The 27,963-nt window shown below is 40.9% G+C and overlaps 1 protein-coding gene and 1 long non-coding RNA gene across 2 annotated transcripts in view; one reads left to right on the forward strand and one right to left on the reverse strand.

Annotated features, from left to right (window-relative positions):
• The window catches only part of LOC121955028, a 55,928-nt gene extending 29,444 nt beyond the window's left edge, over window positions 1-26,484 (forward strand). The window contains exons 3-4 of the long non-coding RNA XR_006106585.1: window positions 11,327-11,400; window positions 26,406-26,484. This is a non-coding gene — a long non-coding RNA (uncharacterized LOC121955028). The remainder of the gene's footprint in view (window positions 1-11,326; window positions 11,401-26,405) is intronic.
• On the reverse strand, window positions 1-27,963 carry loxl4 (lysyl oxidase-like 4). Its single transcript, XM_042502810.1, has 15 exons — window positions 27,889-27,963; window positions 26,419-26,762; window positions 24,118-24,413; window positions 23,821-24,035; window positions 15,167-15,205; window positions 14,701-14,914; window positions 14,425-14,602; window positions 9,519-9,673; window positions 9,271-9,438; window positions 8,695-8,857; window positions 8,355-8,598; window positions 7,242-7,357; window positions 6,782-6,918; window positions 3,862-3,973; window positions 1-2,775 (listed from the first exon to the last, which is right to left on the reverse strand). Exons 2-15 carry the CDS (start codon window positions 26,729-26,731, stop codon window positions 2,705-2,707), a joined length of 2,421 nt encoding a protein of 806 aa, XP_042358744.1. The 5' UTR covers window positions 26,732-26,762; window positions 27,889-27,963; the 3' UTR covers window positions 1-2,704.

A 27,963-nucleotide genomic window follows, 5' to 3' on the forward strand; every position in this document is an offset into this window, starting at 1 on the left:
TTAGTATGTGATGAAGTTTTATTGATTCACAGTAATGATGAATGAATGGATTGTGATTTGGTCTTCTACTGAAATTTGCCTCTGATTCAGCCAGTGTGTATCCACAGTTATGTCCACTTTCCTCAAGGAAAAATGTTAACAAAGCTTATCATCTTCATACCTTCAATTTTTACCTAGAAAATAAACATGTGGGTATTTTTGTAAGAGTGTGAATCACAGCTAAAAGCAACCCTAATCACATCACATGAAACTTTTTTTTTCTCTTTAGATGAGGTTAAAGTCCCTGAGAGCACAGCTTTCTATGAATATGATTATAGATAAGCACCATGTAGCTCACACTCTCAGCTTTAAAGACAAAATAACTGGCCATGGAAAACAATGTCCCAGTGCTATGCACATAGCATGGGTACAATACAGTAATGTGAGAGTGATGAATATGAACCAACTTAAGATATGGAATGAAATATTATTTTAAATAACACAGAACAGACCATAATATGTCAACAGCAACTGTACACAAGCACGAAACAACAGAAAAGCAGAAACTCATTTTAGACTTTCACATCTCTCTGCTAACATCTCCAACAGTTTTTAGTAATAGGGCTGACTCTGTTCAATCAGGCGATTAGAAAAGGTTATTCTAAAAAGCTGCACGTTCTTTTTAAGCCTGCTTTGTGTAATCAAAATCATGAAATTCCAGCCAAGAGGGAAACAATGTGCTAAAGAAATTAATGAAGTCTGCAGTTGTCTTTATGAGTGACTTGTCCTTTCCACGACGAGTCCTGGAAACTGGCCATTAGAAAAAACGTCTTAACAGGTTTAACCACTAAGACATTAAGCCAAACACATCAAACACATTAATGGAGTAAAACTACATGATTAACACAAGTTCCATGTTGTAAAGAAAAAGGAGTTGCATCATGGTTTGGTGTGGAGCTAAAATGTTAGCAAAGAGAGAAATACAGTATATTTTAGAAGGCCCAACTTTAGTAAAAAACAAGGCCACTGTTTACTGTGTCAAAGCGTGAATTGAGGAGTTTATTTTTTCTCCGAGACAAACATGTTGTTCTCATTGGGGAGCTGAAAATGCCAGCTTGTGGTCTCTGTATGGCTGCCTACAAAAAGGCAGCTATGATAGTAAAAACTGTATGTCTGCTTAAGCCTCTCTCCAAACTTCATCTCTCGTTCTGTCTCACTTTCTCAATCTTTCTTTCAAACACCTTCTGAATTTCTAAGAAACTCAGAATCTTTCTCGAAGTTTGGGTAAAGATGGATTCTCGCTTGTCCCGTTATTCCCTAAGTAACAATTCCATAGTGTTTCTTTATAAAGCACATGCTATAGCCCTAACCTTAACCGTAACCTTAAGTCTAACCCAAACAGACGTAATTAAAAGGCTTTTTATACGCTCTCAAAACCCAGCCTGCATGCCTGCCACAATACTGTGGTTTCTCCCTCCCATCACAGAGGCTGGAAGAAAAAACTGTACAGTTACAGTTGTTTTAATAACAAAAATAAAATAAATCAACAATTATTCATCTGTATCATGGAAACGTTCTAATATTATGTCCTGTATTAAATAATTTTCTCTCCCTGGTTAATGATGTCAGAAAAACAAAAAAAATTCAGTATTGTTAATTGAGCGCAGGCTAACAAACTCTTTACTGAGCATGCTGTGTATGTGTGAAATCCATGAATAAATAAAGTTACAGTATAAATAGTACATTGTATATGAAAACTAAACACAAACCTTATGTTTCACTTTTTGCAATGTAAAAAACAAAAATATGTTTTTTAGATAAACACCCTAAAAAGTCAATTTGAAGGCTAATTTTAGAAAGGGGGCAAAAATAGAATACTGCTGTTTAAAAGATAAAGTGCTTTGTTCCATAAAAATCATTTGAGCTCTTCTTACCTATTCTAGGTCAGAAGCTTAATGCTGAAGCACAACTACACTTTATAAAATAATGATTTTGTTAAAACCAAAGCAATGTTAAAATACCTAATTAACTGTCAAAGAAAAAGCTACCCAAAATGCATTGTACAACACTGTTCACCTGAAACGTTCTGAGGTTAATACAACATATTGTTAAAGAGCACCAATATTGAAGTAATGTAAAAGCACAACATTTTCAAAATTCAGTAAGGAAAGAATTTGGATAAAATAGTACTTTTGCTGAATGTGCATTAAATCAGCCTTTTGCAACAGAAATTACGCAAACTCACCAAATTATTATTTTTTAGAGAGTTTTTCATATTTTGTGGGTTGGGAATAAGATTTCCCAACTGTACCAGCCTCCCTGTTGTCTTTGTAACGGATTAGTTATAGAGATAGTTAGTAATTTCATGCGTATACATTTTGAATAACTAATTTAAGTTACTAGTCGTCCACATTCACAAAACAAAAAAAATCTGCATAGTTTGAATCCAATATCTTCTTAATAAACTAAAGTAAAAGACATGTTGCACCGTCGGGCACCTGTTTCACTCTCGTTGTCAGTGAAGTCTCTGCAACGGTCGCTACTGTGATACAATGCGCTTTTGAATGTTTTATCCATATCGGCCATGGAAAGAACAGGCGCCATTTGTGTGTTGTCTGTTTTTGTGGGTCCTAAGGTCCAAAGGGCCAGGGGCCATCGACCTCAGCCCATCCTGAGTAGTCTTTTGGCCCCACTGGAAGGCCTTTGCGCTTGGCCCTGGGAGGGGCTACACAAAGTTGTTGGTGATTTGCCTCTGGTGCTCAAACAGGTCCTCAATCTCTGCACTATATGCATCACCTATAAGAGAAAAAAAGAGCAGAACTATTAGTGACAGACAAGGCTAATGGCAAAAACATGGAGAAAACGTATCACATAGGTGGAGCGGAGCGGGTGTTTTCACCTGCTACACAGACTTTGTCTTAAAAGCTTGTGGTTGCTGCCACCTTCACTTTTATTGAGTTTTTCCGAGTTATATTGCAGTTGTTACGCAGGGTTTGGAAGCACAGGTTAGATGAACTGCTGCTGAATTGATCAACTAAATGACTTTGATAACATGATTGATTCCTATGACATATTTATTTTAATGTGAAATGTTCAGACAGCCACTTGGTTGCTCTTCTGTGTCGCATTACCTATGAAACAATGAGATGTTCATTTTTTCAGATTGTAATCCTTTTTTCACAGAAATAGACTGGAAGTGTAAAAATAACGTTGAGAAGCGCAATGTACAGTACCAGTACTGCTCATAAAGTGATACTGATGCCATTAGAGTACCTCATTTGATACCCTTAATATAAATGTAGTAGTGTGTAGTGGTACCATATTTTAGACTGTTTTGGTGACATCTCAGCATACTGAACTGTCAAATACATCACACTTAACCTCACTACACCTCGAACCGTATGGGTTGTAGCTGCTGCTGAGGGAGTGTGAGCCCCACTCTAGGGGACAGTTGGGAGAGTCCATCTGGCTGCACACACACAGCGACAAGGCTATCTTTTACCATCATGTGGCTAGTACTACCTAACCGAGGTAACAACAGACTTGTGTCAAATTCAGTGTCAGTGTTAGTTTGGTGGGTCCATATATAGACTTTGGTGTTGGATGTTAAGTGCTGCTGTGTAAGCTCATGCTAGCCGGGCAGATTTTGACCATTTGCTTGGAGGAGAGCCACTCTGGTGAGGGTTGCAATAGAAAGTTTGCTGTTCCAGCGGGGAGTCAGAATAGGACCCTAGCACAAAAAGGATCAAATGTCTGTATCCCGTTTGACTGGCGTTGTTTCGATACATTAAATGCATCGCATACCACTACCCAGTCCTAGTGACAGAGGGAAGAAATTAAGATGAAGTGAGAATAAAAACAAAAAGTCTTTTCTGTTCCCACCTGCATGACATCCGTACATGTAAGCTCTGTGGCCGTCATATTTGCACCGACATCTCATGACATTGTTCATAAAGTCAGACTCAGCCATGTCCATTGAGGGGTTCACTTCCACCTGCAAAACAACATACGCAACCTCTTTTTAAAATAAAGACCAATTAGATATCACAAGTCTGATCTTCAGATCATTGCAATCATTGCAAAAAACATTTTTTAGGAAATGTGGAGAATTTATCATCTTGTTGTTCTCACTTTTATTAATACTGTATCCCCAGCCGTGGCCATGCACGTGGTCAAACAAGGAATAAGTCTCCTCTTACTACACACTGAGAAAACCATTTGAAATAAAGAGCAGTTGGACGGAAAATTGTTGGAGGGCCTGTTATTAAACAGCACTCGTGGCTGGTATTGTTTTTATAGTCAATCCCTTTCTCATCTATAAAAAGCTGGATTACTTCTCCATACTGTATTCTTATTTGGAAAGATAAATACTTTCTCACAGACTTGAAGTTGAATGATGTGCGCTCGGTAGCCTACAGCTGAACATATGGACTGAATAACATGCGGCAGTAAAACTGTTGCTTTTACCATGTGTGCTGCAAAGCACGAAACACACTGGTAGATCTTTAGGGAAAGCTCATCGTAAAATACTTTATAACTTGTATGAAAACATGTAACAAAGACACTTCTGCCCACACAAAACATGATAATTGGTGAGGTTATGCAACTTTACAGTTGAAGTTCATGGAATTTGGCTTTACCAGTGTAGTCCCCATGGAAAACTGCTCCTCACGTCAACATAGGTATGCAAGAATAAGCACTGAATTAACTTGAATTTAAAGTCTGCTGCAATAGTGTTGTAATGCATGAGCATGTTTATGTGTCTGAAATCAGTCTGAGTGCTGCCATACACTGTGCTAATAGTCTGTCATTTGCAGAGCAGCTCCATAACTGCTGATACAACCTTTCTCTTAATCTGGTCTGGTGATAATACTGAGAAGCCATTTACTCTAATAGCTGCTCTGTAAACTGCTACACCCACTTTAAATACATGTTACAAACAGCTACGGGGGAAAGAAGGCAAACTACACTAAAAAAGGCAGAAAACTTTAAAAAACTTAGTGAATGCACAAAAGCTGTCTCTTAATTTTTCAGGGTAAATTACAGAGTTGGACCGGAGCGTACGGGGCTTCTGAAGAGGGCCGGCTCAGTGGCAGAAAGTGTTGCTCAGTGAGAAAGTGGCAATAAAAATAAAAACAGGGCAGGAGGAATTCCTTGGTGGCAAATTAGCCGTTCCTAATGGAAGAGGGGACTCGCTGCTGTTTGACTAAAGGGAGGCAATAGTTAATTTGGGTAATTGGTGTGTTTCATTAGCAGTGGGTGGTTCAAGGGTAGGCCTGCTGGATCTTTGTGTAAAGCCCAGGATCAGGAAAGTCAGGCATCATCTGCACTTTACTAGATAAATGAAAGAACACAGCAGAAAGAAGGAGAGCTGCTGTAAAAGATGCTTGTATTTTTGTCAATTCTGCAGCCTTGGTGGAAAAACTTACTCCCTGCTTGGCTGCTTGTGCTTTTCACACTTGTTCTTCTTGTTTAAATTTGTGCTTTTTCTCCTCAACTGACCCTGACCTTTTCACCTTCAGTAGTTCTTCTAATTTCTTTCTCCCATTTATCTAAACCCCATTTCTGCTCTCTATCATTCATTCCTTCTTTCTGGCTCCATATTGTACTGCAGCAATGTACAACTTTATAATTATACCCCTCTCAACATGCTTAAAATACATCCAGTCAGCACGCGTTTATATATATGTGTGTCACGTCTATTATGAGTAAATTAAATAAATCCATCTTCAATAGAGAGCAGAGAAGTGTAATTAGAAAGACTGAGAGTGACCTCTCAGACAAACTCGGTGACAGCAGTAATTATCAGACAGTGAGTTACACTGAAACCAATCTGCCACAGCTGGGAGGTAATTGGCAGCATGAGAACTGAGGACTTCTGCGTACATGGTGGGATCAGTAGTCTGAACTGGGAATGGACGGTAATGGGAGACAGAGTCCTTGATGTGTTTTAGTCTAGTAGCCACAATGAGTCGACTGATTGACCCGTGTCAAAGTAATGACAGACAGAGGAATGGTTGAGTTGATGACTGTGATGAGGGAGCTCGAGAGGTTTTACTGAAATAGACAGAAACCCCAAACAATCATGAGGCAGTCTACCTTAAGATCCTGTGAACCTCTTTTTCATTAACGAAATACTTCACTCCACAAATAACTCACATTTGTATATCAATTACTCATCCCATGTTGAGTTAAATTAGTGAAGAAATCTTTGCTTTTCTTGCATGCCTCGAGTGAACAAAGAACACGTGTTTATAAAATCTGACACAACTTGTGCAGTATGATCCGAGTCTCATTTATCTACTCGTTTGCACAGTACTTCTGTACTTCTCAAAGACTCTTTTCAGTGGTAAACTGAATTTAAGCAAAACGTATCTATGCTCTCTTCAAAACCTTTTCATCCATTGACAAAAACAGTAATTTTACCTCACTGAACATGGGAGCTGCTTGAATTATGTTTAAAAAGAGTTTGAATCTGATGTGTTTAAATGAGAGATAAATAATGTGACTCCCTGATTTAACATTTCGGGTCATGAATCACAACGTTTTCTCAGCTAAGCCCCAGCTACTTTTAATTTGTTCTTCATTTTGAGATGGAGCAATGTTCGTGTTATACATTGTCAAAGGTCATGGAAATTTTATTAATGGGTCCGTGAAATTTTGTCCATGAAAATGATTGGGATCCCTGTATTCCTTTAAACACAAAGTTAATGATGTTTGATTTTTTGTGACATGAAAAGAATCTTGCAATGTAACCAAACTGAAAAAGTGTCGAAGTGAGCGAGATAAAATGACCTCTGACCTGGAAGATGTAGTCTCCTGGTCGGACATCAGTCACGTCAATCCACTGACAGTCGATATCGTGTCGATACGTATCCCAACAGCCCACAGAGATACCCTGATCACCCATGTTATAGCAGGAGAAGCGCTTCTGGAGTCCTAACACACATACACACACACCAGCATCATTATCAATCACAGCATCAAAGCTCATTTAATGCTCGGCACTCCCTGTTATTTTTAAGAGCCTTTAGCTTCCTGAATTGCGTCAGACAACATATGAACGCTCCTTTTTCATCTGAGCTATTTCATCCATGATATACCAAGTAAATGGAGAGTGAACAAACAACAACAGCAGTGATCTAACACATTAACCACAAAGTAAAAATCTAAATAGCTCTAGCTGAAATATTGATATTAATTTCCTGTCACTAATGGAAAAGAGTATTTTCCTGGGGCTCATGAATAGTGGTGAACATTACCGTCGGGGCAGTATGTGTCCTCCAGACAGAAACTGGCCTTGTGTCCCTCTGCAACCCTCGTGCCATTCAGAGTCAGCAGGTCGTAATGCGTGAACACCTCGATACTGTGGTAGTGCCTGGGACGACAGGAGGGGAAAGTCCAGGTGAGAGTGTGTACATGTGTGTCTGTACTTGTGTGAGTGTGTGCATTTAAGCTAACTGAACACTGGCTCCCTATGGCTGGTAGCCTAATGACCTCACTGCTTGAACATGAGTGTGGGGTGTCACCGTAACACCTCTCACAGAAGCTTGTTTTAGTGCCAGCTTGGTCGAGCTGTTTACTCATTCTAGAGTGAATGGAGGGCTTTGAAACACACATCCATAGCGCTGATGTGTTGTTGTAACAAACTGAAATGGACCTGACCATGCTCGGGCTACCCTGTCCTTTGTATTACGCCAGACCTGTGGTAACTGGTTCAGCCGTCATTTCCACAGACACGTGCGGCAAGGCGGCTAATGAATCTGGAGTGATGACAACACTGTTTGAGGCCACCCGTAACTCACTGGGACACATGTCACACAGCCAGTACAGTGGGCTTCAAATGACTCCTTTTTTCATGACGATGGGACTGAAAGTACTCTCGCCATCTGACAAAACTAACTTACTGAGCTGAGAAAACTGAGAGGTAGAGTGGAATCTGTTAAGAGTGGACAATACTTAGTCTATTTACGACTAACAACGACTGACAAAATGTCTTGTGTTTAATGCCTGTGTTGCACGCTACCTGCAGCCCCCATGTCAAACCTGTGCCCTAGCACAGAGATCACACTTGAGCATGTTTTCTTTCCTGGCAGCAACTGAATGCAATTAAATCAAATTTAACTCAAATTACTCAACATGGAGGGAGCTGTGTCATTATGCATGTAAAGGCAATTTTGTGCAAAGAACAGGTGTTTGTCGGAATATTTTTGACCACAGCTCACCTGTATCCAGGACACTCTAGACCACAGTTTCACCACCCCGAAAAACACTTAAAATTACCAAAAGGGCAACCACAAAATCCCACATATAGTAAGTATTTAAATAGTTCTTTCCACTGCAACACCTCCATGAACTCCTAAGGGATGCTCTACCTGTGACACTGGTGCCATGTCCAGCTCTCTCTTGTTGCTTTGGGTCTGAAATCGGACCGACCCAGGTTCATAATGCGGGAGGAGAAGCGTAGCAGGCGTCTGTGGCCGTAAGGCCAGTTCATCCTGGCAGCAGATGAAGACAGACAGTTCTCCTCGTTGGCACAGGTCAGCAGGTGGAGGGGTCGGTCTTCCAGGTAGGCTGTCTCCTGGACCAGCTGGGAATCCAGGACAAGGTCAGGTGCAGCTGAAGTAAATCAGAGTTGGGAGATTGTATTAGGATTCAACCACATTTAGAACCAGTTGAAAAGATGGGGAGCTACAGGAAGTTGGCTCAACTCACTATCTGAACAGCTGACCCCAGCGGCCTTTGTTCCACCTCCTCGAGGACAATGAACATGGTTGTTCCGGCGGCACTGTTGAATTGAAAGCTCTGTGCCCACACAGTGAGTACCACTGAGAATAACATCAGCTGCATTTTGGTCACCTGGCCAGTACCAGGTCTCCTGTCAAAAGAAGGGTGTAGGAGTGGGGTCACAGGGAGTCAAAAGCTTGTCAGGTTCTCTATCAATGAGAAGCATCGTAGCTCATAGTCCAGCACAGTGATAACAGGGGCTGTGACTATGGATTTGCCCTCATGAGTTCATTTGTTTAAACATCTGTTTGTTTGTTCTGTCATCAATAACTCAAGACATTGCTGATGGGATTTTGATAAATCTTGGAGGACTGATGCCTCTGGACACTCAAAGATGAGTTTTTCATTATTTGTGACATCATGCCCCTCATTTAAGACACTGATGATCAGACTTGGAGAAAAGTTTTTCAGATTAAGGGGTGGCATTACAATTAGAGATCAAAATGACATTCTTGCTGACACCCTGTCAGTTATGGATGTAGTATTGGTCAGGGAGGTTGTTACCTGATGAGCGCTGGCTGCAAAGCCCAGGCCGAGCTGTCTGCATAACACCATGGCCTCATTGATGCCCCAGTTTTCACTACAGACTGAGCCCCAGCGCTTACGACCCCCAACCTCCATCAACACCTCCACACGGCCTTCTGATGGGACTCTACCACCAGTAAGCCGCACCTGAAAAACCATAATAAATAAGGGATTAGATGTGTCATCAGTGAAAGCTGATAAGTCTTTCAATAGAGTAGCTTCCATACCGTGTTTTCTATGCCGGTTTTAGGGACATTACAGCGTACAGAGGCGTCCTGGCTGTGCTTAAATGTCCACGGTTGGACTTCCTGGTAGTAGCAGTCTAGGATGGAGCGCTCTGAGCCCATACATTGGACACTGTTCATATGTATAGGTCCTGTGCCTGAAGAGGGAAGAGAAGACGAGATCGATTTTACCCAACGTCGACACAAAGGCATCAGGAGATTTTATCATGCAAAGCAGCACACACTCATGCAAGGCTCTGTAATCCTTTCACATGAATGTGCTTTCTCTATTTTAGCATCAAACCAACAATGAAAAACTCCTATCTGTCAAGCAGCAGCACCACCAACATCTACTTTAGGGATCTGTCACACCCCATTACCACCACTCTGTTGCTTTGGGCACAACAACAACAACATTGTGTGTAGTCCACCACCCTGGGTGAGCAAATGAGGCCAAATCAGTGGCAACAAAATAAAAGTCTTATGTTTGTTGTTTAAAACCAGATAATTTCCAGACAACATTGAAGATGGTGGAAAAACGCTTAAGATTTGGTGAAAGCAAACTGATGGCAGTATGTGAAAACAAACTATGGCTTCAGTGTTTTCTTAAAACAAAAGGCACAAAATGCAAACTTGCAGCATTGAAATAAACACAACCAAAACCACAGAAAGCGGGGGAAAGAGGATAAAACCAACAAAGAAGGGCGAGAAGAAGGATGACTAAAATGGTAGGGACCAGATTGCAGCCTAACCCAATCTGTCTCTGTGTTGGTTTTGGTAGATTGTAGCCCTGCTTCCATACTGGTCACCATGCGTATGTATGAAAAAGATCACTTCTAAACCACTTCCGCCTCTATCTGCATGGTAAAGGCCACAAACTAGATCCAAACTCCCACTGTTTAAGTTATCAAGACAAACATGGGGCCCAGTTGAGGGATCCTCAAAATGAACAGTGACACACTCTATTTTAACCTTAGTTTGGGATATCCGCAAAATCCAGAAATAAATTCCAAGAAACTCGGCAAAACACACTTTATAGGCACACACACGCACACACACACGAGCACACACAGGCAGTCAGGCTGTTTTACTCCAATGTAGTACTCCATATGTATGTTCTTCACGGGCAAAATTACACAGTGAAATCACAATGTTGGTCAAGACAGGAAATAGAAGCATTGTCCCTGTAATTTAACTCACTGATGGTGATAATGATGATGGTTGTTAAGAGAGTTTGCAGATGGAGTCTGAACAGAATATTTTCTTCACTTTCATTTTCCCCGACATCACTTTCACAAACGATCAACTTCAACATAAAATGTCAAAGATTGACAGCAGATGCAGCTATGAGAGCAGCATTCAGGCATAATATAAATGCGGTAGCTTAAATTTAGTATTTACAAGAAACAGGTTGAGCTTGATTACCATGTAATTAGAATTGGCAGATGCTACAGATCATTTGGACAGATTAGAAAATTGACTCTGGGGAATGGAAAGAGGGTAACATCGGTCACATTCTTGTTGAGAATAGCATAAATAGTTGGTTAGTGGTTGCAAGGGAAACCCTGTTCTTTTCCTCTCTGAAATTATACTCCGTTTTAGGCACATTAATGTAGTGTGTGAAGTTTTTCTTTCCACGAAACGTCTCTTTCTATGCCTCTAACAAAACCTTTCTGTCATCAGTTTGATCTGTTTCTTAGCCAAGTGCTAAAACCATGTAAGTCTGTAAATAGATTACTCTGCATGTCGGCTTTTAGATAATGGAAGACTTCCAGCATCTAAATAATGTTTCCTTTTTTCTCTCTCAACAGTTCTAAGCCGGTTAACAAGTTTTGAGGTTACAACTTCACTCATCCTAGAGAGGGATACCACCTGTGTACCACAGGTAAGTGCATATTCAAGTGTTTCATGATAAGTGAGACCACAATCGAAGCAGAATCTCTGACTGGCAGACTGTCTACGTGCCGACCACAACTGTTATCACATTTGATTATCAGAGGCAATTCAGCACTCTCCTGTGGGGTCCTGTTGCTACAGGAGATTGTTTTCTCACATGTTGACAGAGGCCAAGTGTACCTGCCTGAATGCAGTGTGATGTGAGGAATGCATAATCATCTGTCTTGAAATGTTGATGCTTTTTGGGGGGAGATATGTGATTTTACTGTGTGCACAACTACATTTTCAACAATTCACTCTTTTAGGAACTCTTTCTCAGTGAGGGTTTATTATATCAAAGAGTCTAATTTAGGCCTTTTCCAACGACATATGGCCCTGTGTTTATGTGGCCTTTGAGCACATGGAAAATTATATGTCATAGTAAAATGTCTAACAGGCTGCATGTTATAGAAAGGAAGCTGTGAGAAGACTTTGAAGTCCAGTCGTCCTGCATGTAGCGTATATGTAGGTGTATGACAGAGACGGACGAAAAGGGAGAGTTCTGTAGTGTGTGTGTGTGTGTGTGTGTGTGTGTGTTAGAATGTGTGCGCGCACGTGTGGGTGTCTGAAAAGAGACTATGTACTTATATGTATGTGCACTAAGTTTATGTGCCTTATTTTAATCGTGCAAGCATAACGACAAACGCAGAGCGGTAGGTCTTAGGCTCAAAGACTGTGTGCCTGTCTCTTAGTGCACCTGCTATTTTGGTTCATGTGTGTGCAGCAGGGAAAGGTGTGAATGGCTGGGGGAGGGTGACTATAGGTCTGAGAATGTGGTGATTATTTAATACAATCTCAGGTAGTCATATGATTGGTCTCATTTCTCTGAAAAGGCTGAGCCAATCACAGTGACAGTAGCTCATCAAATAGAAAAACGCTTCTCCATGAAATCAAATTGTTGTCTGGATGGTGCAGAGCAGCAAGATGTGAACCTGCAGCACCACAAATCTGCAGCCAGATGCGGATAGTGAGAGGTTTTTTTTAACACTAATTAGTACAACGACAGGAAAATAATTAAATATAAATTTTTTGATGAAGAAGTTTAAATGGTTGCATCAATAAGATGCTATTGCAGTTGCAATTCGACCAAATTTCATGTTGTAACTTCTTTAAAAAGTTGTAAAGGAAGCTGTGCCAGGCAGAATCCATGAGCTCCGGTAATTATACCAACAACCAACCAGTCTGATGTGTATAGAGATGTGTGTGGTTGTTTTGTAGGAGCCTGGAGTAGCTTACATGTTATTTAATCAAGAAAAACACAGTGTACGCTGTGCTTAATGGTACTGCACTCTGCTGCAGTACTCAAACTTGATTTTGCCCTCATGGCTGCAGTGACTTAATGAATTGAAAGGGAGGCATGCAGTATAAAGCAATATACTGTACAATACTCAATACTATTATTATTGTTATTATTATTATTAGATAAATGCAGACTGAGCAACTGGCTGGAAAGTGTTTAATTGAAATTGTTTAGTTACATTTTCAAGCATTATTGCCTTATTCCTGTGTATTTGCACCATATATTTAGTGTTGTTGGCAAAATTACCAGACTGGCAGCTGAGTGACAGAAACCTACATGGTTCTGACATGTCTGTTCTCTATGAAATATTTTTCAAAAAGACATCAACCACTCACTTTACCTACCTGTGCACTACACTGGGCACCAATAGATCGCACAGACAGACAAAGCCAAGTTAAAGGCGAAGAAATACAAACAGTTGGAGCCTTGCCTGCTCCTATGACAGCCACCAAGAGAAAAGTAAAAAGTAAAAATAATAATAGTAAAAATAGGCTTTGAGTGAATTAATCACTAAGTCAGGAAATGTGGTATACAGTAGGACACCATTATTTCCTGGAGCGAGACAGGAGTAATAGGAGGTAAAAGATGGAGTAAATCTGCCATTTGTCAAACCAGAGACACATCTCAATGTTATAATTCTAAGAAAGGTTTATTACATACACACAACCATAGACATGCTAGCACTTGAACATACACAAATGTAGTTTTGTGGTTGTTAGATCAAGAAAGAACTATTTAAAGTAGAAAATTGGAAGCTTTTTAGTCCTTCCTGACAATTAAACACCTCTGCATCAGACTGCTGGAACCATGATGAACCTGAAATCTGCCCCAACGACTAAAAGTGGTGATTGAAACCAGACGACAAGGGGTGTGAAGCCTGGAGCAATATAAGTATCCCAAGACGAGCCAACTTAACCAGATTTTAGTTCTGCTAGACTCATCAAAAAGAAAGGTAGAATAATGACATCATCTACAGAAAACCCAATTTAAGACGTTAAAAGGTAAAAGAGACCAATCCAACACATACAAAAATACCCAATGTACAATCAAGTGAAAAGCTAAACCAGCAGGCTGTCATCCCACATTTCATCTCGATCAGCATGATTAGAGACTACACCCAAGCCTGAGGCATGGGGAAGCTGTTCTCACATCTCGTAAGGGTGGGGACACCACTGGCACAGCTGGATAGTGACTGAAACTGTGCATCACCAAAGCTGGAAATTTGAAATCGAAGGGAAAAGACCACAGCACTCAGTGAGTGAATCAAAAGCTTGCTTGAAGCTAGCAAGATTGTGTCTGTGGCTTTAGTTACCAAATGCCAACAGAAACCACCGTGGCTCACAGAATTACATTTAGTATGTGAGTGAGGGTGCAGTGGTGCATGGTGTTTGGGCAGCTGGTAGCCCTGGCACAGGACTCATTTAATCACAGCTGGAGATACTGCAATTAACACATTTTCAGGTATAGTGACAGACACACATGCCCGTGCATCATTTGATCAGTCAGGGCAGACGGGCGCGGCGTCTAAGATAAGCAAAAGGCTGGAAAAGTCCCCCTGTCTTCTCTGGAATACCATGATGCATGATAAACACATTCAAACACCCAAATTGCAGACTCAAAACATCTTTCCAGTATTTTCCAGCCTAAGTTGTGTGAAAGTAGCAGTTCTCTCACCTTGACCCATAAAGGCTCCTTGCAGGGCATCCTTGGCAGTACCAAAGCCCAGTTCTCTGCACACCACACTGGCTGCAGTTCTGTCCCACAAGTGGTCCACGATTGTCCCCCATTTTCCATCTCGTAGAACCTCCACACGACCTTCACCCAGCCTGGGGCCGGCCTTCAGACGCACAGGCTGTACAGGAAAGTAAAGGAAATACACCTCAGCTTACATGCAGTTCATAAATGCTCGGCATGATTGTGCAAGTGTAGGCGTAACTGTATTAATCTTACCACAACTGGATAGGGGGCCTGGGGTCTCCCTGAGGATATGCGTGCAAACTGAGGTCCTGGCACACACTTTACCACTGCATGTCTCCCGTTCTTACAGGGACTGGGACTACGGGGGATAGACAGCTGAGCAATGCACTCTGACAGGCTGTTCTCAGTGCCGAGACAGTTAATTTTCTCTACCCAGAATCCCTTCTTCTTTGACATCATGCTCAATCTAGAAGGGAGAGAAAGTTTTTGATTAAAGCTTTATTATTTCTCTATAATATTAAAGTATTTCACCAATATAAGAGTCCTCACATAAAACTAGACTGCCTCTGCAGTAGAAAGATGCAAGTACCTTGAAATTGGTGCTACATATGCTACAACTATCCCTTTAAATACAGTTTAACTCAGGTCTGCAAGAGTTGTAAAATGAGTGAGGTCATACATAGCTAAGAAACATGAGGAATTGTTGTCTTTTTATTACCTTGTTGAAGGATCTGCAACCTTTGTATCCCATATTTTCCTGTAAAAGTACCAAAGAACAGATGTTAGTTCCATTACATTTGTGTGTTCCCGGTCCCCAAACACACATGCACACATCACCCCATGAGGTGTCCTGGATCACAAATTTCTTATGTAAAGAGGTAGTGACTGTAGCATCTGTTTTTTGTTTTATATGTAACGTGGCCACACAGCAGGGTTTTCTGCCACAGCTAGTAGCAGCACAAACATATGCACACCCACTGGGTTATTACTAGAAAAGTAGTCTGATTGGGGTCCTTGATGATTTAAAGAAGTTACTGCTCAGACATTAAGCCTTTCAAAGGGATGACTCATACAGCCTCCATTTATATCTTCTGTATATAAAAGCAGAATGAGCAATGTGTGCGGCTTTGTGGTGAGTGTGAAGTTACATTGATGGCAATGACTTGCATAGTTCAAGGAAGAATGCAATGTTCTTGTTCTCATTCAGCAACTTCACTTCCTGTCTCTCTTTGTTGCTTTATGGGTTCAGCAGCATATATTTCCATCCTGAAGGTGGGCTGCTTGCTATTTGCTGTGTTTATGTTTAGAGTAAGCGGTCAGTGTATCATATGCTCCTGAGCTACAAGCCATCAGTACTTCCTGTTACTGAGTAAGGTATGTTTTATCTGAATTACCAACATGTACATTAAATAAAAATGTACTTGCCTTTTAAATAAACATAGGCCCTTTGAATATACAACTTCAGCATTCCTTGTTGCAGTACAACAGAGATTTGTACATAACTACAGGATGTAAGAACTATAAAAGGATTAAAAAAAAAACAAAAAAACAAAAAAAAACAAAGGTATTTTGAACATGCTGTTAACCTCCGAAGCCACACACAGTCCCAAAAAATCATGACATTCAACATCAGCGATGTACAACATTTCTGGGAAAACAGGGTTTGACCAAGCACGATATCCAAACAAAAACTCTGGCAGTGTGCAGTGCTGCACGTACGAGAATTTGCCAGAACCAAATAGAGATTTATGCACCAAGTAGGCTGGCTGACTCGGGCGAGCGGTGGAGAGGAAAGCCTTCTGTTCTCTTGGCAGACATGCAGAGCAGACATGCCACACAGACCATGCCAGGACATCCTCAAACCACTGTAAAGTGCACGCACCATCGCAGACATTCACATAAATTACACCAAAACACTCAGATACTCACGCCACAGCCTAACTGATATTTTAAAGGGCTCATTATCAACCAATTTTGGCACATCACAGATATCGTGGTGGAGCTACAGGCAAAAAAAAAATACAGTTCAGCATGCATTAGACAATTTAGAGACTAACATTGCTATATACATCAGAAATGGCAGCATTCATAAAGGACATTTATCCAAAATGCTGCTCACAGAGTCTCAATCAACCATTCACACTAACACCCTGAAGTAAGGTGACCTGCCATCTGGAGCAATTTGGGGTTCAGTGTCTCGCAAGTGATCAGTGGACAAGCAACTCTACTTACTGAGCCACAGCTGCCATATTGTCCCCCCATTGTCCAAAATATATAGTCTGTACTGTTTACTAGGCTCTAAAATGTGAACACTTATAATTGGCATTCATCAAAATGAGCTGGTGAGGTGTAGTTTCCATTAAAAACCTTTCACAGCTAAGCATGAACATCTTTTCATGTTTAATCTCTGTAGAGCCATATAATCAGCATGGCATCACAAGCGTGGGAGGCTTATGATTTTAGTTTTTTGTGGCTACCGACAGTAAAAAAGAAAATACTTAATTGAATAATACTTGCATGCTGGTTTTAGTGGCATTTCCCTCTAAAGAAACAAACATGTCTAAGGATATTTATATGAAAGCACAGGTAGATAAATATTTGAATTTCTAACATGAACGCGAGACATTCCCGTAAACATAAAGCAAAAAAGCAAGCAAGCAAGCAAGCAAACAAAACAAACTGAGGATGTTGGAATCAAGAGAAGCATTGTTGCTGATATGATGTTATGGAGATGGTTGTGTGAGGTCATGCACTGCTGACTGAACACTTTCCAGAATCACATAACAACCCGTTTCCTGATGTTGCAAGTACTCAATGGGCCAGAAGAGACCTCTCACAAAAAATATTAGTATTTGGTGAGGAAAAATACTTGAAAAATGTGCATATGTTCATTTCAGCAATCATTTAGCAAATAGAGGTACAAATTACAGATGCTATTTTTGAACAACATTCTTCAAATAGACTTCAGGTGGTTTCTATGGCCCATTTGAAGCAAAACTGCAGCTCTGAGGAGCTTAAATTATGAACATCTGTCAATGAAATCTCAACAGTTTAAATAACATTGCTTGCTGCCTTTCTATGTTAAAGATTTGACTTGATGAGGTGGAAAATTCGCCTAATTTTAAATTGTGTGCAGAGCTCTAAATAAAGCTGTATTTGAGCTCACGCGACCTGCTGTAAATTGTGACTGACACATTGTATAGGATTTAACACTCATTCTTTACAGCGTCTTGAATTACACTTGTAAAATATCTTAAATGTGTCTACCATGTGGCTCTGCTGCAGTAACATCTCATCGGGGATAGACAGTGAGGAACATGCACACACACACATGCACACACAGTTTCCCATGAGGCAAACATGTCTGTGACTTGTTTGTGACCTCACCACAGACCAATCAGCTAACCATTTTCCCCTCTTCAGAAACCAACAGGACTACTACACACACAGGCTATAAATGATACCTTCAGGTCTTTTATTTGACTGAATTACAGCAGTCTATTAATGTTGAACATTATTCAAAAAAGATAAAATGCATTAGAATCTCCTTTTTTAATAGACAGAAATCAAATAATAAACAGTTTTCTCTTCGTCATGAACTATAAATGCATGTAATTGTCATCGGTAGTTGGCTATGTGCAGCTTTTCACATGCTGTGTGCTGATGAAACAAAGTCTCACTATTAGTTTGTTTTCCACCTCCATAGCATTCATCGGCCTTGCATAAGAATGCCAACAGTGTATCCAGCACTTGTTGTGGTGCCAAGAGAACAGCGGCTAATGATAGGGAGTCCCCACCCGCCTGTTAAAACACAAGCATTACACCACTGTTTGGGTTTCATCACCCTCACATTGCTCATTGGCTTCATTTCTAGGTCTTTGGTTTAGATGTTAAAAGTGAAATCATTATGTCTTTTTTCAATTTAAAACTGCTTGACAATCTGTCAAAAAAATCAGTAATACAAAAATCAGGTTGCAAGTTAGATGTTAAAAAATAGCATTTGCATTGCAAACAAATTATTTGGGGTAACTGTTGAGTTGTTCTTCCCTCAAGGAAACCTTGTTTACTGTACACTGCAGTGTATAGTTTGAACATAGTCTTTTAATTTGAAGGGACAGTTCAGCCCAAAATCAAAAACACTTATTTTTCCTATTACCTGTCACGCTCTTTATTAATCTAGATTGTTTTGGTATGTTTTGGAGTGCTTAAAAAAACAAAAAAAATACATTAAAAACCCCAATAGCAATGTTTCTTTCCAGAAATCATGACTCACTTATTCAAAATCATCCAATAACAATCCTGCTTGCTGTGAGCAGTTTCATGAAGGAACTATTTTATTTTGACTAAACCACACCCGCTAACTGTATCACTTTGCAGAATGCAGCGTGCCTAGGTTTATCTAGACTGATAAATAGTACTAAATGTAAGAGGAAAATATGTATTTTTGATTTTGGCATCAACTGTCCCTCTAATCTGCTTCTTTAAAAAAAATCTTGCAATTCCTTGCCTTCAGAATTGGTAAAAAACAACCCAAAAAAGTTATGTAATACTTATTTCGTTCATCAGGTGGCATTAAAATGCTTGAAAATATTTTTTGAGGCCAAGATGAAATGCGCTAACTCTCGTACATAGCATATCGAAGCTGATATGGAATACATAATCATAAAAATGTATTTAATTTTCCCTTACTAAGTATCAATGAAAAGGATCTTGCATGTCAAATATTTCCATGCAGACCAGACTGAGCTTATACAAATCACTATGCTTCAACTCAGTTTTGAAAGCCAGCTTCCATTCTGTTCCAGATCACATAAATAGATGCCAGCATGCAAACAGGAATTAAAAGATGGTTAAATAAATTAGAGAGGAGGTCATTGAGGAGGATCACACAGACATCAGACAGGAAAGCCAGACTCGGTCACTCAAAAATGTCACACAAGAGCCTGAAAATGATACCCTCATCTTAAGGAAATTTCAGCTGAAACATAATTAAAAATAAAAAGCCGGTTAAGTCCCCAAATCACTATGGTGACAGAGGAAGACAGACAGCTGCTGACACAGCGGGCTGCGCTGCAAACTGCAGCTGTAATTGAACATATTTCACACGAGTAAGCGAAAATCTGGCCTGTCTGACTGCTGCTCCTGTGCTTTCTCCCCATCTCCTCTTTCTCTTGTTACTCTCTTCCTCCTCGTCCTCCGCCAGCTATATCTTACTCTCTCTCTCTCTCTCTCTCTTACATACACACACACACACACACACACACACACACACACACCAAACACACACAGCTATAATTGGGGGGTGTTTTTTTTCACTCTCAGCAGAAACCCCGGAGAGCCTTGGTCCTGACCAACCTGTAATTATAGCATCTTCAGAGTCTCATCCAAAGAGACACAGGGAGCCCAGAGACATGGCATGGTCCGGGATTTCTAAGAATGGACTGAGAGACTTGGAGCAAGGTGGAGAAACGGCGGGGGGGGGGTCACTGGCTAAATTTGGCCGAACCATGTAATACAATCCTAAGCTTTTTTGGCAAACGGAAAGTGGAAGATGTTACATGAAAACTCACCCAAACAATTGCACCCAATTGTTTCTCCATGACTCTGCTCACATTTTGTACAGCAATTATAATTACAGTGGCAATTTCAGTCAAAGCGCAATCCTTACAATTATCCATAAGTAAAGGCTGAAACAGCATTACCTGTATTTCAAGTATTCTTCTGTTTGTAACGTTTGATTGTATATGAAACATCCCAATACAACAACAAAGATACAGTTTCATCCTGAAACCCAAATACTGTAAAATAACTTCACCAAATATGATGTGAAAAACCTCTTATATCACTAAAATAACTTATCACTGGCAGCTAAGATGCATGTGTACACCTTGAACCAGTTTGAAGTCAAGAAAGCATATGGAGAAAGAACAAATACGCATCTGTGGAGATAGAAAACAGGTTCAGATTTGGAAACAAACACATCATCGTGGTTTAAACCAGTATAGCAGCAAAACACCAGGTCATACCAGGGACAGGCACACCAAGATGTATCAAGTCACGACCGCATCCAAGCCAGAGCCTTTTAACTTACATGCACGATAAAAAATTTTAGCATAATGGCATACCACTGCCCAAACTTTGCATTGTACATTTAGAAACAGATATGCTGGATAATCCGCTTAGTTGTGGCTTAGGTCAAAGACTAAAAGAGCTCATAGAGTGCTATTGTTTAAGTTCTTTTCCTTGACCTCAGAGGGAGATTTAAAAACAACATCCTGAAACAGCCAGCGAGCAGATTCCCTGCAGGCTTCAGTCCAAGCCCTTCAAGCTACAGCAGCCCTGTCCTCCTCTGTCATATCTCCCTCTTGGTGAGCAGCCAAGTCTCTTATGTCGCAGCATTACAAATCTATGCATCTAATTCCTCACTCATTTATAACTTGTACTTCTCATCTCCAGTTCTTTGCATTAAGTGGCGAATCAGTACTGCGATAGAAAATCGAACAGAGCCATGAAAAGCATCACACCTGCAATGCGGGGAAGCCGAGCTCTAATAAATGATCCTGTACAGATCGTGTACAGAGTCAGGTCGGGCTGTTTGACGACAGCTCATCCGGAGGACCTTTTATTACTGAAGATATGATGCCTGATGATGCCCTCCTCCCAACAATAGAATCCAGTTATAGCGTCACTGTGTTCCCTATAACAGAGTTCAGTGGAGATCGCTTCATTCAAGGGCAATGCAGACTTCCAGTGAGAAAGCGTGCTCCAATGTTTGTAAAGTCAATAAAAAGTTAGAAAAGTCTATAAAACAAATTAGTTACCCCCTCAACAGCCTTTCAGTAGACAGAGGAATCTAGCACCTGCAGTACAAAGCAGATGTTGCGGTCTGTCGCCAGTTGAGTCAGAATAACTCGGGCCAATAGAGGGAAGGAATAGCTAAACTGTGAATCACCTACAGCCGGCAGCTCTCCAGGAATCAGATCCAACTGGGTCCCCCTTTCACTGATGATGGCGGATGGTCAGACACTATTCATTCTTATAATAGCAGTGGAGTAAGTCTCTGCTAATGTGTGGTCCTGCTCCTGTGGTTTAAGTGCAGAACCTTCCCTAAAACCGCTGTCAATGCTTTCTTTTCAGCAGGAGGAGAGGAAATGTAGATCAGTGTCAGAAGGCAGGAGGAGACACCTACACAGTAAATTTAGTACATGTCTCACTGGAACTGTTTGCACAAGAGGATGTGTACAATACGTGCTGGGGCTGGGTATCGAAACCTCAGGACTTTAAGCAGTAATATGATATTTTGGGAAACTCACTTTCCTTTCAAGAGTTAGATGAGAAGATTGACACCACTCTCATATCTGTCAGTTAAATATGTAGCTGGAACCAATAGCCAGTTAGCTTTGCATGGAGACTAAAAACAGGAGGAAACTGATAGCTAGTTAAAAAAAAAATAGCTTACTCAAACCCCCTGTAAAATGTTGATTTTTTTTCAACGGATTGAAGAAACAAAAATAACATGTTAATTTGTGATCTTTACAGATTCTGACTGATGTATTTTGTTACATTCAGACAGAGCCAGGCTAGCTGTTTCCTCCTCTTCCCAGTCTTTATAATAGGCTCAGCTAATGGCTGCTAGCTCCAGCTCTACATTAAAAGCCAAGTGGTATCTTCTCATTTAACCCTTAGCGAGACAGCAAATAAGCATATTTCCGAAAATGACCTACTCCTTTAAAGGTTTAGTGTGTTGTATTTGGGGGCATGTGATGGCAGAAATATTATATCAAATTCATAACAATGTGTTCATCCATAGTTGAAATATGAAGGCAGTGTCAAAGTGCCAAAAACTGCAGTTCCTTTAATGGCCATTTGAGGCTGGCTCCAAAGCAAAGTAAATCGCCATAGAGCCCCATGTTATATTTTTTTTTTATAACTCACCCTTTTACATTTCATTAAGGCCCAAAGGCATGTGCATTTAAGGGTGGGGACACTTGATTGACAGAGTGCCTGTGAGGCGCTGCTACAGTCAGATCCACAATTCACTCCTCTCCAGCTCCAACCTCTTTTTTATTGTCACCTTTGGCTCTAAAAAAATTTAGATGGTAACGGCGAAACTCAGGGCTTCAAAAACACCAGTTCTAAACCCAATGGCTGACGTCATGGTAGCTGCATCCATTATTTATACATTTATATATTTTTCATTAACTTAGAATGAGCACTTTGTATCTACATACAGAGTGGGCGCTCTTCCACAAAGTCCCTCATGTTGATCTTCAGAATTTACAAATCAAACACTGGCTCTAGATAGGGCCAATTATGTTTTTATGTTTTCATGTTTTGGTGATGGCCACCATAGTTCTCCTACACGCTTGGCACAAGGGAGAGGTTTTAGTTCTGCAACCTCACCGCTAGATGCTACTAAATCCTACGCACTGGACCAACATGAGGCTGTAGCAATGAGTAAGGCTTGGCATTGTTGTTTAATCATCATTTATTAGGTTACTTTCTGATTTTAATATTTTTCCTCACTTTAGAGTATGCTTTATTTAGGAAAGTTCTCATTTTAGAGACAAAATTAAATATTGATGAACTACAAAAGTTTGGGTTATTTTGTGAAATACACAGTGAACACATTTCTATTATCAGCAACTTATATTCTTATATCAGCAACAGTATCAAAACAATTTAAAATGATACCCAGCCCTAGTACAGGCACACTCTCAGCATGTCACACTGTTGAAGTGAGATGTAAAAGTGAGGAGCTGCATTGCTGACCAAAGCCTTCAGAGGAAGCCCTGCCAATAAGATGAGTCAGGTCACAAAGACCCTCATCCCGCTCTCCAATAGCCACCTCTGTCCCACACATGGCATCGATGGGACAGTCAAAGCACAATCAGCAGTGATATTACACCTCAGCATGGGAATCTAAAAGTTAAAGTGGGACTTTTTGTCTGAGAGCTGCAGGCTGAAGATAGCATCGAGGAGAGAGAGTGAGAGAGAGGCAATGAGGTGAGCAGAGGTGATTTGCCAAGAGAGAGGTGTAGAGAAAGGGCAGTAGAGAGGGGACAGGGATTCCTTGATCATCATCCTGAGGCTGAGGAAGGGAGGGGGAGTAAAGGGGGACATAGGGCAGGAGTGGCTGGGGGAGGAAGATAAGCCCAACAAAAGGCTTTTACTCAAAGTGTCTCTAAACGGGATGCCGCTGTTGTTTTTTTATTCTTCAGGATGAGTTTTTATTCACTTAACAATGGGATGAATGACATAGCATGTTGCCCTCCTGAAGTACAGTCAACAACCTGGTGTAATTCAATATAATAACATGAGCTCATAAAGGTGAAATGTGATGTGCAGCTAGCGGGAACGATTCATACTCACTTGTATGTTTTGACATTGTGCTGAGTAGCCTCTGGAAAGCCAAGCATCCCGCACACCACTCGACTGCTGTTGAGACTCCAACCCAGGTCACAAACTTGCCTCCATCTCCCAGCATGCTTTACTTCCACTGCACCCTCTGTGATCAGGCTCTTCCTCTTGGTAGCCATGAGGATGGGGCGAAGTCGGACCTCCTCAATTTGCACTTTACTGTGACCCTTAGGGACGATGCACATCAAACCTAGTTATTACATGCATTTCTAAAAATAAAAGACATTAATCACAAGAAAACTGCTGTACCTGGTGGTGTCTGTGGAACCTGGGGATCTCATTTTGATGCCCATTTCCATAATAGCCATATCCCGGATGCCTATGGGTGGCCACGAGGCCCTGCCACTGAGGTGCGGGGTTGCCATTGGGCCTGAAGGCAGTGGTGTGGCCTCTACTGGCTGTCTGATCAAGCCTGCGCTCAGCAGTGCAAACCACCCCCAAGTCTTCAGAATGTTTACAATCATTCACACCCCAGCCGTTGTGTTTGCAGTCCTTCAAGGACTTCTCCGAGCCGTCACAGCGTACGTTATCCATCCATATTGGGCCTTGTGAAAGGATAAACAATTCATTACTTCTTTCATTGTGACTTTCATTGATTGTTCAATAGACAGATTGAGCATTGCATCTACACAAGGGCCAGGATCCGTTCCTAAACACCTAACACTTGACTTTTACTGGCACGCTGATTTAGGGTTGCACCTTAGCGGCGTGTTTAGCGGTAGATACACAGTATTTTACAAGGCAGGGTGCTGTAGATCCTGCTCCTTGAATCCACTCAACCTTCTCTTTAATTTGAATTTAAAAGCAGCAGTAAAGAATGTCCATAAACCACAGCAAGTGTTGCACAACTCTGGCAAGCGAATGCTGTCATTATTCTGAAACAAATGCCCTTTTTTGGCCCATATACTTGCTCCGCCAGCCCACCAGGCGTCCTTAACGAGATGTAGACTCCAATCCCACAACAAGTTATCTTTGTCACTTTATTATGTTAGTTATTTTGGATGTCTTAATTGGTGGTCTTTTCATGAAGCCATGCATTAAGTATGTTGTGGGAAGGGGGCCCACTCTAGCACGGAGGAGACAGGTTGCGATAAACGGGTCCAATATGGCTGCCTGCCACTGAAGACATCTTAAATCTAGTAAATGACAATGATAATCTAATGGACCTTTTTCAGAGCAGACAGTTTGACTTGTCATGGCAGGAAAAGCACAAGTGTAATTAAGACCATTAATGCTGGCTCTGTTCCAATTATGTGTGTCAGCGAGTCTTGTCAGTGAGCCAGCATGCACATATTGGCAGCGCTGTGAACTACTAAAGCTAAATGGACTGCGGCCCTTATTAATAGCCTCATCATGAATTACCTGTAGTTTCCCAGCTATGACATGTCAAAATGTCAAAACCAATCATAACTTGTTTTATCACTCACATCCAGTTATTGGCTTTGGCCATGAAAAGACTACTGGATGGCCCTACCAGGCAGGGGCCCAGGGGCCTAAAGTGTCAGGTCTGCAAAGGTTTCTGCAAAAGGTCCATATTATAAACTGACACCACCTGGCAGCGTATCATATTGCTGCAAAAGGTGGCTTTTTGTGTCAATGCCTGATGCCAAAATCACTAATCTAGTGGAATAACATGACAAGAAAAAGATGTACAAAGACACAAAATTACATCTAAAAGACACCAAACAACCACAAGGAGAGACAGAATGACTACTAAAAGGAACAAACCCACAAGAGGATGCAAAATGGCCACAAAAAGACGCAACTTCAAGTGAAACCGCCACTTCACTGTAAAATCTGACAAGTTGGTCTTACTTAAAATGATCTTGGCAAACGATTGTCTTGAAAAGGGAAAGTAAATATAGTTATAAATCTTAATTTATATCTAAGTGTCAAGTTCACTTAAAATTTAGCTGTATTTACTTAATTCTGTAAAGCTGTTGCACCTTAAAAATGACAAGTGAAATTACCCTTTTCTGTATTACCTGTTCTTTAAAAGTGACTTCAGTAAACAAAGTTAGTCTGACTTAAATTGATCAAAGAGGATTTTGCCAATGATGAAGTTAGGAGATCTGCAAGTTCTGTTTTCCTAACACGTTTAAAGATGTACAAATATGACTGACCAGTTTGCAACCAGCAGAATACAGATATGTAGTAAACTTTGTTTACTTAAGCTGCTAAAACTTACAAAGAATGATTTAATTAAACTTGACATTTTTATGTTACAACAACTTCAAAAAATTGTGTAAATACTTATACATATGAAGTACACATACATTAAGATCAAAAGTTGTACTTATTTACATTTTACACAGCACTTGCCTTCTTATATTGTTAAGTAAAATCAACTTGTTAGATTTTACTGTGTAAGTCAGTGTGTCTTTCTCCTATGCAGTAGAGGTGTTGGGGCCCTTTGGGTATCTTTGCACAGGTGTCTATAGTCTCATAATCCGCCCATGGCTGTAGCCCACGACAAACTTGTCATTTGACCTTTCCTCTGTAAAGTTAACATGTGGCCTAATTGTTATTTGTTACAGGCAGTGCTCTCACCCGCTCCTTCTCCATACTTGGCGCTGTGTGCCCACGTTACACCGTTCATGAAGCCCAGCTCTCGGCACACCACGTTGGCCAGCTTGATGTCCACTTCATCATCGCAGACGGTCCCCCAGGTGTTGTTGTGCAGCACCTCCACGCGCCCTTCGTGGGGCTCTCGCGCATAGTTGCCCGCCAAACGCACCTTGGCTGCCGGTGCGCGAGGCTGCCTGCGCTGAGAGGACGTGGTCCGCCGGGGTTCAGCGCGCGCGGGACAGGACAGAGACAGCAGCAGGAGGAGGAGGAAGCTCAAGCAGAGGGCGCGGGTCATCGTGACTGAGACGAGGGGGGCTGCAGGTAAGCTAAAAGTCGAAACACTGCATGATTTAATTGTTCTACTTCAGTTTACGATGTTGCAAGTTATTTCATTTATGTTAAATTGAGCAGTGGAGTCATTTAAATGGCTTGTCAATTAGGCAGCCAATTTAAGGGTTCAGGCATCACTTTTAGTTACATCCTGACGCTTAAACTACCCTGCATAAAGAGTAATTCCCTTCAACACAAGTCAAACAGGCAGCCAGGGGAGGCCCAGTTATCAAACGGACCAACGGTGACATCCTCTGGACAAAAAAGTTCAGGTAGTCTACTCAATGGCAGAATGCATCCAAGAAATGAATGGTGCTGTGGGACTGTTTAGGTTATCTGCTCACAGTCAGTGAGATAAAACTTGACTTGCTTTGTACTTGCATTTGATTTAACTCACTGGTGCAGCATCAATTTTCTAGTGATGCAACGCAAGCCAAAGGGCATAAAATGAATACTTTTCACTGATGTCAAACATAGGCATATAATTAGAGATACACAAGAGCACTTTTGTATTGCAATTCACGTGTAATAAACATCCCCCAAGGCTAACTTACCAGACAAAAAACACGGGGCAGGTTTTAACTGGAGGTTAACAAGTGTCACAGCCAAACAAGAACGCAGTGGTGGAGACAGACACTAAAAAACATTAAATCACTGTATGCCACAGATCAACACTGAGCAGAAAATACACAAAATCTGTTTGCCTGAGTGTGACGGTAAAATTATAAAGGACCAAACCAACAGCAAACAAACAGACTTTGTAGACATGGCCTCAGTAAATCATAGTGGGAAAAAAACAGTTTTTATTGTATAGATCCTGTAAATCTCTCGTAACTGCTTATTATTCAGTAAGAACAAAATGTAAAACAAATATTTCATTTTAATGTGTGGACTTGGCAGTATTATAGCTATACTGATTTAAAAAATGACTCTTATTTGAGTAAGGAATCCAAAGAGGGGAAAAAACATCTCAACCGTTAAAACACCTGTTATACTTGGACTCAGATGCATATAAAATATATAAAATTAGTTAAAATATCTGTTAAATCAAGTAAAAATAAAATAATAATCTATGACAGATAAAAACTGTAAAAGGAGAAGTTAAGGTGACAGTTCACTCACCTGGCAGGCAGCAAATGTTTGCAGTGGTGGACGTCACCGGCAAGGGGAGAGTGACTGAGTGAAGGAGTGTGCCTA

Source organism: Plectropomus leopardus, chromosome 15, assembly GCF_008729295.1.
Source record: "Plectropomus leopardus isolate mb chromosome 15, YSFRI_Pleo_2.0, whole genome shotgun sequence".
NCBI classification, from domain to species: domain Eukaryota; kingdom Metazoa; phylum Chordata; class Actinopteri; order Perciformes; family Serranidae; genus Plectropomus; species Plectropomus leopardus.